Source organism: Penicillium oxalicum, chromosome V (genome assembly GCF_001723175.1).
Source record: "Penicillium oxalicum strain HP7-1 chromosome V, whole genome shotgun sequence".
NCBI lineage: Eukaryota > Fungi > Ascomycota > Eurotiomycetes > Eurotiales > Aspergillaceae > Penicillium > Penicillium oxalicum.
The window spans coordinates 2,613,308-2,626,988 of NC_064654.1; the positions used below are offsets into that span (position 1 = coordinate 2,613,308).

The following is a 13,681-nucleotide window of genomic DNA, read 5'->3' on the forward strand; positions in this document are numbered from 1 at the left end:
GAACAGCGCTCGTTCCGATTCATTGTTGTATTGAAACCCGTTTATAGTGGATTCCAGTCAAGCTGGGTTTTTGAGAGTGTGATGAAATTCGAATGCGAACGTGGATGTTTGAATTTGCAACAATATCACGATATTGACGTAGGCGCAGGCCTCTGGATGGGGAATTATTGGCATATAGTCGACCCTCTCGCAATTCAACCTTCTTTCAAGCAAACTTGTCGTGCTTCCCTTTAACTTTGACATCAAGCATGACTTCATGGAAATTGCCCTCCCGGCGCGCCTTGCGCAGTCTGCGCACTTCATCATCATCCAGCTTCCTCCCGATAAGTTCCTCCAGCTCCTTTTTGCTGATCTTCTCGTATGCCTTGTTCTCTTTTGCGACCCGTAAACGGGGTTTGAATCGCGCTTGCATACGAATGCGCAATGTCGTTTCGAAGGAGATTGTTGTGGCATCTCCACGAATTTCAACGCCGCCTGTAGCTTTCGCACTTTCTTTGATGCAGAGGAAAGACTCGGAGTCACCGCCGCGCACTTGTAGTGAGAATGTTCCGGGGATGTCCGGGGATGGAATCGCCAGGAAGGTTTCGTAATGGGACACTGCGGCACTGTCGGCGCTGAAGAGACCGTGGCTATCGCAGGAGAGATATCTGAGCGAAAAGGTCAGGAGATATTCTTACTATTCAAGGTGCCACTGTACTTACTTCCCATGATGTCCCTTGAATGTAAAGGATTCGGTTCCTGCTACCTTGGTTGCTATCCACACCTGTCGTACATCGTGTGGCTCTGACGTTGCCGGATCTCCATCAATTAAATTCTCCAGTGCGCTGGCAAACACCTTGCCGGTCATATCGCACGCGACACATGTTGGCTCGTCTGAGGGAAGGACGAGGACTACTGGGCCTGAAATGTCGCTTGGTGCGTCGGCGGACACCCAGCTTTGATCTTCTGGTGGGTTGTCGTCATTCTCTGCTGTCTCCGATACTTCGACCTTGCGTGTTTTGGGAGCTTTATCGCTGTCTGGATCCCGCTGCTTGCGCTTCTTGGGCTTGTCGCCTTTGAATGTGAGCGGTTTAACCATTTCTTCTTCCAATCTCTGAAAGTTTGAGACAGAAGTCGAGAAATGAGACCAAGGAGCTGTTCTCCGAGCGGAGAGAGGAATCGCGGTGGAGACCAAGCTGCTTATCGATAGCGCGCTCTTTAGTCCCTCACCGTCGAGAACGAACTGCGTGGATTAAGCAGAACACTCGACTTCAGGATGAATGCCTATTATTGTTAACCACCGCTAGCACCACCTGTGACTAGGCTGAGGGATCAGAATTGATTATTCGGGGGGGCTTTTGGAATAATAAGAAGCAAAGTCCACCGCATCTTACTGCGAGAATCGGGGTTTTCGCCTCTGCTTTCTACGCTGAAGAGGGTCTCGTGCGATCTCTTTTTCATTATCAAGTCAATGAGCTAATGACACATTTTCAAGGTCGCCTCATGCGCTGTTGAGTTTCAGATTTGTGCTCAATGGAAGATCTCTGCTGGAAGACCCCGCAAAGATCGTGTAAATTCCACTTTGCAGTTTCCATTTCTGCGCAACCACATCCCATGTACTCAAATCGCGACGCGTCAAGGAGAAGGCCACCTGTACAGTCTGGCCCGGGGCGATCGTCACCTTCTCGAACCCGCGCAGCTGCTTTGGAGGACCGCCAGGAATGGCCACGTAGAGCTGGGCAACTTCGGCACCGGATCGACGACCAGTGTTGCTTACCTCAACGGTGACAGTCACAACGTTGTCCCAAAGGTCGACGGCACCGCCTTGTTCAATTTTGCCTGTAGCATAGGCAGCCAGCTTGGCTTGGGGCGCGGAGGCTTGGATGTTCTTGAAAGAGAAGGTCGTGTATGATAGACCGAACCCAAACTCGTAGCGAGGGGTGATGTTGTGCTTGTCGAAGTAACGATAGTCAGTCAAGATACCTTCGTCAAAGTTTGACTGAGGGAAGAGTTCATAAGGAGCAGCTGGCCCGTCAGGCATGAGGGTCGTGTAGTCGGATTCATTTTTGGCAACGGTATAAGGAAGCTTGCCACTGAAGTTCTCATCACCATAAAGCAAAGAGACAATTGCACGACCAGACTCTTGGCCCGGTAAATGCGCAAACACAATTGCAGTGACGTTTTCGTGATCGGCAAATCGATCAACTAGCCGAGTGCCAGCGTTATGAATGATAACAATGGTGTTAGCACAGGTTGAGGCGACCTGTTCGACCAACCCGTCTGAGTAGTCTTCGCGAATGCCAGGGCGGTCCATGTTTTCGATTGCAAACGCGTTGATGAACACTAAGCATGCGTCGGATCCTTCCATCAGCCCACGATATCGAGAGGAAACAGTGCTGTCCCAGAATAGCACTGTGTTGTCTTCGTATGCCCGCTGCTGTAATGCATCGAGAGGTGCACTGAGATAGGGCCCATTATTTGCACCTGAGCCGCCGCCAACGGACAGAGTACCATTGAAGGCGACCTGGAAGTAGTCAGGGATATTGGGTGATGCGTTGACAGAGACTTCGGAGGATTGGAAGACCGCGGGCTCTAAACCCGACGTCCACGGGTTCTCATTGTAAACTTTGCCACTCGGCATCGAAGCGTCGGGTGCTTTGGCGTCATACCCAAATACGGAGACCAGTTGAGGTGATTTGAGAGGCAGTGTGTTGTTGACATTCTTAACCAGTACGTGCCCTTCAACTGCGCCCTCAAACAAGACAGACTTCGCATCGGGGGTCAGCGCGTTCACAAACTTGTGAGGTGCACTTATGTTTGCTGGCATACCAACGCCAAGAGCAGGGAATTTTTTGTCTTGTCCCATCTGATACCAGGTCGCGATGATACTAGTCCGTCGTCATTAGCATATCTGTCCACCATGTTCCATTTAATTTGATTACTTCTTACCGAGTGGCCATGTCGTCTAGGCGAGTCATTGGAACGCTACCATTTGTGAAAGCCTCGGTGAAGTTGCTGCCCCAGAAACTTTGGCCATGAGGCATGGCCATATCAAGTCCAGCCAGAGCTGCTCCAACACCAGCTTGCTGGCCATACCAGTCGGAGACGACAAATCCCTGAAACCCTAACTCGGTTTTCAGAAGACCGTTGAGTGCTTTGCTGTTCTGGCAGGCATAGGAATTGTTGATGCGATTATATGAGCACCTGCGTGATCATAATCATTAGCTCTGAAGCTTGTCTGCCCTGTAGTAGAATGACTCACATGATATTACCGGCGCCCGCTTTCAAGGCGTCCTGAAATGGCCAAAGATACAGCTCATGCATTGTCTTGTCGTCCAGATTGCTGGAGATGGCCTGGACTGTTTGATTCTCTGAGTTGAGGGTGGGGATCCGGTACAGCTCTTGTTCATTCGCAATAAAATGCTACAAGTCCGGTTGAAAGCTTAGCTCTTCATCTTGTCCAATTCGTGGGATGGAAGCATGTGACAAGCTAGAAAAATAGGCCGCGATTCTTCACCAATTCGAAGGCGATTCTTCAGCAATTTCTGGTATCCGCCTTTTCCGATTGAGGCATTGAAGTGTTCAGCCAGGCTCACTTTGAATTTCGATTGAGCGTGGGGAAGCAAGATAGCAATATGAGCTGGTGTAATGCTATGCGCGTCGTGAAAAGACTCATGCCCGCCAGAATCCACATAGTAGGTGTATGAGCACCTATTGGGAATGTCGTTTTGAGCCTCCGAGACAGGTCGTAGCCCGCTTGTGCCTGAGGACTACCCTTGTTTTCAATCTATCATGGTGTATCAGCTTTTTTATGGGACTTTTTTAATCAAAATATATTTTTTGTAGAGCAGGAGGTTAGCTACAAGAGCGCGCTCGAAATTGGGGAGCACAGTACAATGATAGGAATGATAGAGAGAATCTGAGTAAAGGAATTCTAGGTCCCCCTTTGCTTGCAGCAGAGACCGAAGCCTCCTCATTCAACGTCAAAGAAAGCAAAGACATGTCCAGCTCTTGCACACGAGCATTCCTCCACTGAGGACAAGGACCGGCCAAAGAATTTCAAATCTTGAAGCAAAGAAAAATAAAGTCCTCTCCTCAGGGCAAGAGCTAGGGCAGCATACGTACCAGCCAAAAGCAATTCTACTTTAATCCAAACCCTTCGCTGTTCACCACAGCATCCCAAAGCAATGTCTCTAGTTTCTGTCGAGATCCATACCGGTATAGACCAAGGGTGTTGAAGCACGTCCGGGCGATCGGGTATCGGGGGCAGTCATCACCGAGGCAGGCCAGCCGGATGGATAAGCTAGTGGCGCCCATTGCGGGAATTCGATCGCTCCCGGTCACAAAGCACAAAATCTTGCGCTGCGCTTGGGGCGAGGCACCTTCAAAGAACTGCCAGAACCACTGCACCACCGCGACCGCCTCGGGCCGCGGCGTGGACCAGTTGTCGTAGGAAGCCACCGCTCGCAACGAAGTCACATCAAGCGGCTCGTCGGACCCGCGAATGAGCAGCTCAATCTCCTCGGATCGGAAGAGAGAAAGAGCATTGCCCCCACAGACAGAGAAAAAGCCCCGTTTGAAAGGCTCAAACTGACGGGCCACAGCCGTGTTCAGGACGTAATACACATATAATTCCACAAACTCACGTCGGTTGGAATTGGTCACCGCGCGCTTTTCGCCGCCAGGGCAAAGTGGAATCAACAGGGTCTCTCCATACCGTTCGGTTGGAACCACAAAGTCATAGCAAAACGTCTCGGCTACGTCACCATCAAAGTCCAACAAGCTTCGAAGACCTTTGGCCAATGCTGGTCGGAACTCGGCAAGGTCATCAAGCGTGCATTTGTATTTCGACCGATGCGGATTGGCATGGGCGGCACCGAGCTTTGGTGCAGCGGCAAGCAACTTCCGGAACGCGAATGGCGGCAAATCAATGTCCAATATGGTGGAATTATAGATTGCAAGGCCGAGCAACACACCCACCAAGTAGAATTGCTCGGAAGACTCGAAACAGTAGGGGTTAAAGTAGCAATACTTTGAGTCCTCGTCGTATATGAAAAGGCCTAGAATAGGGTCAGCTGATGATCTTGACCTGGTCAGTCAAGGGCAATTAGCGGATGAAAGCTTACCGTGATCAGGGTTGAAAACCTCCCGTACAAGCAGCAGGAACCATTCCTTGCGAAGCCCACCAGCATCAACGCCCTCTTCACCCACAAATTCGATGCGGAGCCCCTTTTTGATTTCTTGGGATCCGGTTGCCACAATCTCACCGACGCCACGCAAGCTGTCTTCAATGAGACATTCTCTTCGCACCTTCAGCACAAGATACTGGCTGATGGCTTGGTTATTCAGTATACTTTTGAAAAATGCCTCGCGTGCCTGGACTTGCATCTGGCGCCGGGCATCGTGCTCCAGAATGTGAATTTTGGCCCAGATGCTGAGAAGGAAAGGATATCGGCAGAATGAAAATTTCGTGCTCTTCGATTCCCAGACTTCGAAGTCGGCAACCAAATCCGAATAGTCTAGAAGAGTGTTGTAGAAAGCACTGATGGGAATCAAGTGCTGACGATGGAGATCGTCAGGAGACTTTCTGACCCCTTCCGCGTTGGCGAGAAAAAGTAGAGACAATATCTTTGAGCCAGCAGTGATTTGCCAGTCCTCGTCATAAACAACCGGAGGTTCCTGGTGTTTGGCGGGTTTCTTGTTCGGACTTCGGCGGTGATTTAAGGCAGCGTGCAATTCCGCGGGCGTACTTCCTGCAGCACGGTGGAAAGTTGGCACTAAGTCGTCTCCATCTGGAGCAGCTTCGACGCGCGCTCGACCTGTCTGCCGAGTAAGCCGGTAGGTGATAAACCCACCGACTAATTCCACAAGGCGCGCAATTTGACCGGAAGAGAGCCGTGAGAACCAGGAGGTGAAGTGATGATGGCAGTCTTCTGATGTGTTGGAGAGCAATCCGAGGATGCGCTTGGTAATGCCATAGTGATGGTTGGTTCCTTGGATATTGGAGTCCTTGGGTGGAGGCCTGCCGGCTCTGGTATTTGGCGAGGGCCCTTCATTTGGATAAGAGGGTCGCCGCATGTCGCGATTTGTTGCTTGCGCATTCCGCGGTTGGGGCGAAGAGCTGGACGGAGACAGCAAAGGATTTGCAAGCAATATGAACAGCCATCGGGTGTCGTCGGGTGTGTGGAGTAGGCCACGGGGACGTTTGAGCAAACCCTCCACAGCCTTCATGAAGGTTCGTCGCAGGTGGGTGCGTGAGTCAATGACAGCCTTCTCCAACTGGGTCAAGTCAACCGACTCCCACTGCTTGTACTGTGCTGCATCAAACTCTAAAGACATTCGATTAGGCTTTCTGGCAGCCCACTGTTCAGCCCATGAGTCTCCGGCGGTTAAAAGCAATTGATACCACCGGCTAACTTCAGCCCAGTTGATTCGCGGGGTTTTCGATGAGACCAAGTGAGGTTCTTCGTGGCCTTCATCTTTAGCACACAAAGGCAACCGGCCCTCTGCCTGAGCCCACTCCGTCATCCACCAGGAGGAATTCTCGGCCAAGTCACCCAGGAGAAGCGTCTTCGCATCTGGCTCAAAAGCAGCCGTGTTTGTATTTGGATCCATCACCATAGCCGGGTCCATTTTCATCTTCGGGTAATTCCCGTTGCTGGCGGATCGCACGAAACTTCGATGCGACGGAAAAGAGGTGTTAAGGGGAAATATCTCCTTTAAGGCGGCGATAAGAGGTTTCTCTACTTGCGCGAATATTCGACTGGAATACTCAGGGTTCCTTCCCTCAAGGTCAGAGGGGTTGTCCAGACGATCGTGATCACGACGATGAAGATCCAGCTTCGGACTGGACTGCAAATCTGAGTTTGCTCGCATTCGTACCGGTAACTCCCCTCTAGTGTGTCGAGATCTGTGAGGTGATAGGAATGTAGGATTATCGCCCTGTGCTCCAAATCGCTCCCCAGAACCGGAAATGCTTCGGCTGTGGCCCTCGCGGGGTTCGGCTAGATGGCCACCAGGGCCACACCCCATCAGGCCAGAGCCATCCGCTAGACCTCGGGGGGGCTTTCTTCCAACTTCTTTGTCTGTGAGTGACGAACTTGCCGGGAGGACATGGAGTACATGATCGAAATAGGCCGAGACACACTGATCAATCATGATGCCCATCCGCTTGGCTGAAAATGGTGATTCTGAGAACTATGATGAGTACATACTTGGCCAGGTAGGTATTATCCCTCCTATCTCGAGCCTTACCTGGTTTGCTGCCTAAGGGTCGAGCGTTTGGTGGCAGAGGAGGTAGTGGACGATCTTGGAAGGCATCTTTCCCGGATCTTCCAGATTGGGACTGCACCTCAACCTTTGCTTTCACAGGAGACTTCGGCTCGGCTAGGGTATCAGGATATAGATCCGTCACCATTAGGCAGACGCAGCATCGAAATGTGCTCACGTTTTGTGGCCAACGTGCGACAGAATTGCAGGTTTGACACCTGACATCCGCAGTGTCGCCGCCGGCTTTCAAGCCTTTGCGGGGGCTTCGATCAGGAATGTTCGATGGAAGGCTCATGTCCTCCAAATCCGAATCGTCAGAGTCCCATATGTCGGCTTGGTATTTATCACGTCGCTTGCCAGCGCCAGGGAACGGAAACGGTTGGCTGACTGAGCGGCTGTGTCCACGAGGGGGGCTTGTAGGTGCTTGTAGATTCATAGCAGCCATAGTTTGCGCATTTTGACGGTCCGGTAACCGCTGCCTCGGTCCTCCGGGGGCAGGAGTTGGGTGTTGCGATCGAGGAAGGTTCGAAGGATGAGCGGTGACGCCAAAGCGCGATGTTGGAGGTAATGGAGGTAATGGTGGCAATGGTGGCAGCGGCGGATTACTTGCACACTGAGAGGGCATGAGTGCGCATTTAGAGGTACTGTATATCCCAAGTATATCAGCTTAGATCTGTTAGATTTGTGCACGAGTGGCTCGACTGTACGACATTCGTCAGACCTACAGTTGATGTATGCGAGTCGACTGCGGGGACTGAGCCTACAACAAAGATTCAAAAGTGGGTTCCTTTGTTTTGCAGAGGAGGTTGGAAGGAGGAAACAAGGGAGATCACCCCAACAGACGTTAGTGACCAGCACTAGGTAATTGAGTATTCTTCAAGAATGACCAGATGACCTCGTAGGTGAGAGATGGAGGTGCTCTCAACGGCTCATACTGACCTACCTCTCCGACGGATCGGGACAGCCGCCGGTCAAACAGGGCAGAGCCGTAGGTTGTATGTACTCACGCCTCAGGCACCAGAGCTGCCAGGCTATTTTTGGGAATTCAGATGTCTCAAATTCATTACGGAGCATGTGCTGGTTTTTTCAAGCCTTAGTAGTGCTAGTCGCTGGACTCCACGGGCACCCACTGGCAAATTGTTTGAAGCAGATGAACTACCAAGACGCGAAGGTGCAATGTAGGCTGTGATCAAAATACTTGCGACTGACAAAAATCTCGAGAATGCGTCGCCGAGTCCATTGCATGAGAAGCAGCATATCCGCTACTGTTCTACGATTGTGCGCTTTCACTATAGGTATGCGTGTCCTACACAGTACAGTACTACCTTTACATTCCCAAACAATGACACCGAGTTGAACCAGTCATACTTCGTTAAAAAAAGGGGGAATTCATCATAAAACAAAATGGCTTTTTGGGCTAAGAACAGATCTTGCTGGTCTGCATTAAACTCGAACCCAGCGCCTTTGAAACGACCCGGGAAAGAATTGATCGAAGAGATAACCACATGCAGCCAATATTTTCCATAGAACAACGCCACGACTGTGCACTAACGCACTTAACGGTAACGCCAGTAGCTCTGGGTGTTGTGGAGCTTCCAGGTGTGGCGGCGGCCGGCCTTGGTGTTGTTGTAGCGGTGGCCCTTGTTGATACCACGAGACTTCTTGCCGGTAGCAGTGAGACCACGGGCTTCGCGGTGCTGTGCAGGGAATGAACTTGTCAGTTACTTCTTCACACATGGGCAAACAGACAAATATCATAGAGAAACTCACCTTGTGGACGGGGTTGCAGATCCAGTTGATGCGGGCATCACGGCGGATAGCCTTGTGCTGGGGGTCAACGCAAATGACCTCGAAGTACTTGTAGGTGGAGTCCTGGTTGATCCAGTAGGAGTTCAGGACGCGCAAGTTGGCGCAACGACGGCCAACACGCTCCTCAGCAGTGGCACGAAGGGCACGCTGGTACTTGAGCTGGTTGATACCCTGGTTGGTGGGCTTGCCGTAGGTGGCACCCTTGGGGGCAGGGCGCTTGCGACCACCGCGGCGGACACGGATGCGGTAGACAACGTAACCCTGCTTGGCCTTGTAACCGAGACGGCGAGCCTTGTCGGGACGAGAGGGGCGAGAAGCACGGTGAATGGCGTTCAGCTGGCGGAGCTATATTGATGCACTCTCAGCAATGTTCAACGAGTGTATAGCAAGACACATGAGCCCCAGGAGGTCTCATTGCTGTGCCACAAGAATCAAATCGACCATTTCCACCAAGACAGGTTCGGTTATGAGCCGTTGCAGTAATACCAGGGTTTCAGGCATTTCCTATGGCTACGCACACGAGCGCTCGGCGGAGAGGTTATGAAATCGAGGGTTGGAGGGTCCTATCTTACCTCCCAGCAGCGAACGCGGAGCAAGAACCGAATAACATCGGACTGCTTCTTCTTCTGGATCTCTTCGACGTACTTGAGGGCACCCATCTGGAAACAGAGAGAGTCAGAATTCGTCAATGATTGATTTGGTGAGATATCTCAGCTTGTTCTGAGGCGCAATGGCGTACCTTGTCGGCTTCACGCGGTCAGTTGTCGTTGTCGCAAATACGAAAAAGTTCGAGGAAGGATCTGAAAGAGACGGATTGTGTGTGGGACGCTAATGATTAGCCGAGCCCGGCCTGTGGAGCCAATCGCTGGAGTGTAGTCACGTGGTGGTGTCCTAGGCTGTCCGCCTTCTTTTTTTTGCTAAGGCTATCTCTTACCGCCTGGCTTCTTAGTGCGAGCAGATAGGATGTGGCGCTTTGACACTATTCTGCAAGAGGCACGTTAATCTTTGAAGTTCTTGTAGTGTCGAAACTTGATGTAACTACAGTACATGTACGCGCCACTTAGAGTCCTGCCGCTTCAGCCATCGTTCTCTTCTTTTTTCCCTCTACTGCCTATGTATTCAAGAGTACAGAAGGCTGATCATGCTTTCTGACTGAATAATGAAAGCGTCGTTGAGCAAGGAAAAGAAAGAACGAATTTTTAAGGTGTACGTATATCGTGTTTGTACTACGTTGACGGTGGTCGCGGCGAAGTAATACTGGTATCAAGTTCTTTGTCAATATGGATGCTGGGAATTGTCACAAGCCTTCGGCACTACAAGATGGTTTTTTCTTTTTTTCTTATCAACTAGCCATCGCAACATTTAACTCCGAGAAACAGAGGGATGGATGTTGTAGATACACATTCATGTTCAACCCAGGTTCAACTATTCCACGGCAATATACATTGCCGCCCACAAGTATCCAGCAAGCAGATATTTTTGTCCCAAGAAGGTGACCGCATACATGAGCCAACCCTAGTCCGCCACAAGACGAGCACGAGTCGAAGAATCGAACCCGAATTCCTATAGCATAAGTCAACCCCCGAGCAATGAACTTGCCCGAAGTCTTCAATCTACAGAATGACGGTGTCCATTACAAAGAGCACGTGATGTGATCCGCTTAGCCCACTAGTAGAACAGAGGGACGGGTGTCGTATGGAAGAAAATCATTTTAGACAACCTACACATATACTAGTATGCTATCTAACTGAAATGAGGGCGGGTTTTACATCACTAAGGTACCTCATACATAGCACAAACATCACTGGATAATACATCATCAAGTATATCATACCCGAAGACGGATTCGCTCGTTTTAGAAAACATACGATCCCCATTGAAACCCTGTTGATAGAATCCGGGCTGATATGGAAAAAGATAAGCCCATCGCTGGTATGATCGGAAAATGACGCATTAGAAACACCTATAAACCGAAGGTGCGCAAAGTTTCTGTAGGTACAATGATCGCTAATGACAAAACAGGCGGGCATACGCTACCCGCCACCCTTCGTGCTGTGTCCGTCCAAGTTCAACTGGGTCCCTGGGCTAGGCATTTTGTTCAGTCGATGGCGAGGTTAGAACTGTGGTGATGACGCTTCGTTTGCACAAGGGACACTCGTGACTCCTCGTCAAGAGCCACTGGTCAATGCAGCCTTGATGGAACATGTGTCCGCATGGAAGCTCCCGTACACAAGCTCCGGCATCGAATGAAGAGGCACATACAACGCAGTCCTGCTCCAAATGATTTTGCCGATAGCCGGTCGGTGAGGCCAGTCTGAGTTCAGGTTCTGGGCCGATCAACCAAGCTCGTGGTGGTATACGGATCCCAACTACCCTCGAGTCAGCTTGGCTCGGATCCACGAGATCCAAGTTGTTGACAATTTCGACGACCTCGTTTCCAATCTCATTCTTGGCAACAGCCATGACAGGCGTAATATCTGCTCCGTCGTAACTGAAAAGGGGAATTTGATGAACAATTTCTGGCGGCGTTCTGCTTGGGAGCCGCTGCTGTACGACTGCTGCTAGTGGAGGTGGAGTATGTCGGAGCATCATCCTCATCCCAAAGCCTTCAGTATATGTATGCCCCACACGTCTTCGTATGCACCGTGCTCTGCAGAGAACGGCACACGCAATAATCACGAGGACAGCAGCTCCGACAACAGAACTCGCAATAATCCCGGAGCGGACAACGTGCGAGTCCGAGTGCTTCTCTGTTCCACAGCTAGTCAGTCGTTCGATCCCCCATTTTGATTTGCGACACAAGGTTATTTACCGTTGGAAATCATCACAAACAGTTTAATGTCACTCTTTTCAATAAGAGAAATCGCTTCGCTGTCTGGATGAGTAGGGTATGTTCCTATGTTGGAGACCCATGCTAGGTCATGTATCAGAGTCGCAGCCGCAAGCCCGGGAATCGCGTAAACTGGATACTGGTTCTCGTCTTTCCATTGCTCGTGGTCATTGAGGCTCCAGCTCTCATCATCCACACCCGGTGGAATGGTTGACTCGTTCTCGATTTTGAAAAAAATGAGAGCATCCACGTCGGCATTCCTCGAAGCTGCCAAGAACGACTGAGCACATTCCACAGATAACCACGGTGCTATACCGATATATGGATAGTCATATGCCACGATGTCCTCCAGACGGATGACAGTCTCTGGGATATATGCGTCAAGAACCTCATTGCATGGGTCATCTGGAGACAGCGTCGGTACAAACAATAGACCTGTTGTCTGGCGAGAGATAGGGACATTGTTCGCTGACAAGGTTCGCACAGTTCGGTCTAGGACGAATCGAAAGCCGACATTTTCCTGCAAAAAGGATGGTTATGAATATCTTCCAGAAGCTGTTGATTTGCCTTGGTTAGAAGAGATTAAACGAACGTGAACTGAACTGGTAATTTCTCCAGCGCTCCCGGAACCCGCGAACAGCGTGGCGACAGACGAGATTGAGTTAGAGATGTGAGCCATCGGTTAAGCTTCAACTTTGTAAGTAAAGGTGTTTGCATAACAGAAGGTCGCGGCGATGAAGCTAGTTGATTCCCTTGTGGGGTTCATTCACAGAAAAAAGAACCATGTTTCCTCGAATTTCAGAGGATCCAGGAACTTTGAGCTTTATTCGTTCTCTTCATATCGGCATAGGTATCACTATGCCCGGACTTTGATGATTCCTAATCCGGTTACACCGTAAAACCCAGTCCTAGGGCTTCTGGTTTCGCTACAGCAGACAGCTTTCAGGAATGTCATTAATAAAAGAGGCCTCTAGCTAGTAAATATGGTAATATTTCTGTGACAGAGACCACAAGACTGAGTTGGCACAAACGTGCATCCGCCATTATAAGCCTACACCAGATAAGGCCTCAGAAAGTGATACACAAAAGGAGACATGAGGTAGGGTAGAATTGACTGCAAAAATTACTGAAGCTCATGTATCGAGAAATATTGAATAGCCTTATTTCTGTAGAGAAGGTCTCTGGCAGTTAAGACGGTTGAGGTCTGCTGCTGCTAACGGCTGAAATGATGCCGTTTGCAGCATTCCAGGCGTAGACTACGGGAGGGACTTGAAATGGCTCAGACTTTTGTCCGCTCCCGTCTCATTCTCCACCCGAAATTCTTCCGCTACAATTTCACATCCGTCTCAAAGGTTGGACCATGTTGACTTTGCAGCTGACTGGATTAAGGACAAAGAGATTCTTTTGAACAGCACATAAGCTCCATCTTGGCCATCTCGGCGGAAATTGTTAGACTCGGGCGAAGGCAAGATGGGATTCTTTCAATACCCAAACTCTAGAAAAGATCCAATACAAAGAACCTTGGCAGCTATAATGTGATCAGTTGATACCATTTGCCGGTGCTAGAATCAAAATCCAACAATGGTCTTAATTCAGCCGGGACGGGTGCACTCTTAGCAGAAATGTACCAAAGGGTGTCTATTGAGCCCTTAGGTTGTTTCGACTCTTCATAAGCGACTGAAACAACCGAGCAGAATTGCCTTTGTATCAAAATGGTGGAGAGATCATGATGTTGCAAGGGTTATTAATTTCATTTATCACTAAAATAAGTAGGACTCATACCTTCAGCCGATG

At 50.1% G+C, this 13,681-nt stretch overlaps 4 protein-coding genes across 4 annotated transcripts; all 4 read right to left on the reverse strand.

Annotated features, from left to right (window-relative positions):
• Positions 1 to 205: 205 nt before the first annotated feature.
• On the reverse strand, positions 206 to 1,078 carry POX_e06933 (uncharacterized protein; the record flags this gene model as incomplete). Its single annotated transcript, XM_050115746.1, has 2 exons — positions 206 to 647; positions 702 to 1,078. The coding sequence occupies 2 exons, from the start codon at positions 1,076 to 1,078 to the stop codon at positions 206 to 208; spliced, it is 819 nt and encodes a 272-aa protein (XP_049968206.1).
• A 402-nt stretch (positions 1,079 to 1,480) lies between these two features.
• On the reverse strand, positions 1,481 to 7,873 carry POX_e06934 (uncharacterized protein; the record flags this gene model as incomplete). The annotated part of the gene is made up of 7 exons (XM_050115747.1): positions 1,481 to 2,867; positions 2,929 to 3,183; positions 3,242 to 3,402; positions 3,576 to 3,690; positions 4,196 to 5,039; positions 5,106 to 7,169; positions 7,234 to 7,873. The coding sequence occupies 7 exons, from the start codon at positions 7,871 to 7,873 to the stop codon at positions 1,481 to 1,483; spliced, it is 5,466 nt and encodes a 1,821-aa protein (XP_049968207.1).
• A 931-nt stretch (positions 7,874 to 8,804) lies between these two features.
• POX_e06935 (60S ribosomal protein L15) lies at positions 8,805 to 9,716 on the reverse strand (the record flags this gene model as incomplete). The annotated part of the gene is made up of 3 exons (XM_050115748.1): positions 8,805 to 8,945; positions 9,019 to 9,402; positions 9,630 to 9,716. 3 exons carry the CDS (start codon positions 9,714 to 9,716, stop codon positions 8,805 to 8,807), a joined length of 612 nt encoding a protein of 203 aa, XP_049968208.1.
• Positions 9,717 to 11,142: 1,426 nt separating this feature from the next.
• On the reverse strand, positions 11,143 to 12,566 carry POX_e06936 (uncharacterized protein; the record flags this gene model as incomplete). The annotated part of the gene is made up of 3 exons (XM_050115749.1): positions 11,143 to 11,807; positions 11,870 to 12,407; positions 12,480 to 12,566. The coding sequence occupies 3 exons, from the start codon at positions 12,564 to 12,566 to the stop codon at positions 11,143 to 11,145; spliced, it is 1,290 nt and encodes a 429-aa protein (XP_049968209.1).
• Between the last annotated feature and the right edge of the window lie 1,115 nt (positions 12,567 to 13,681).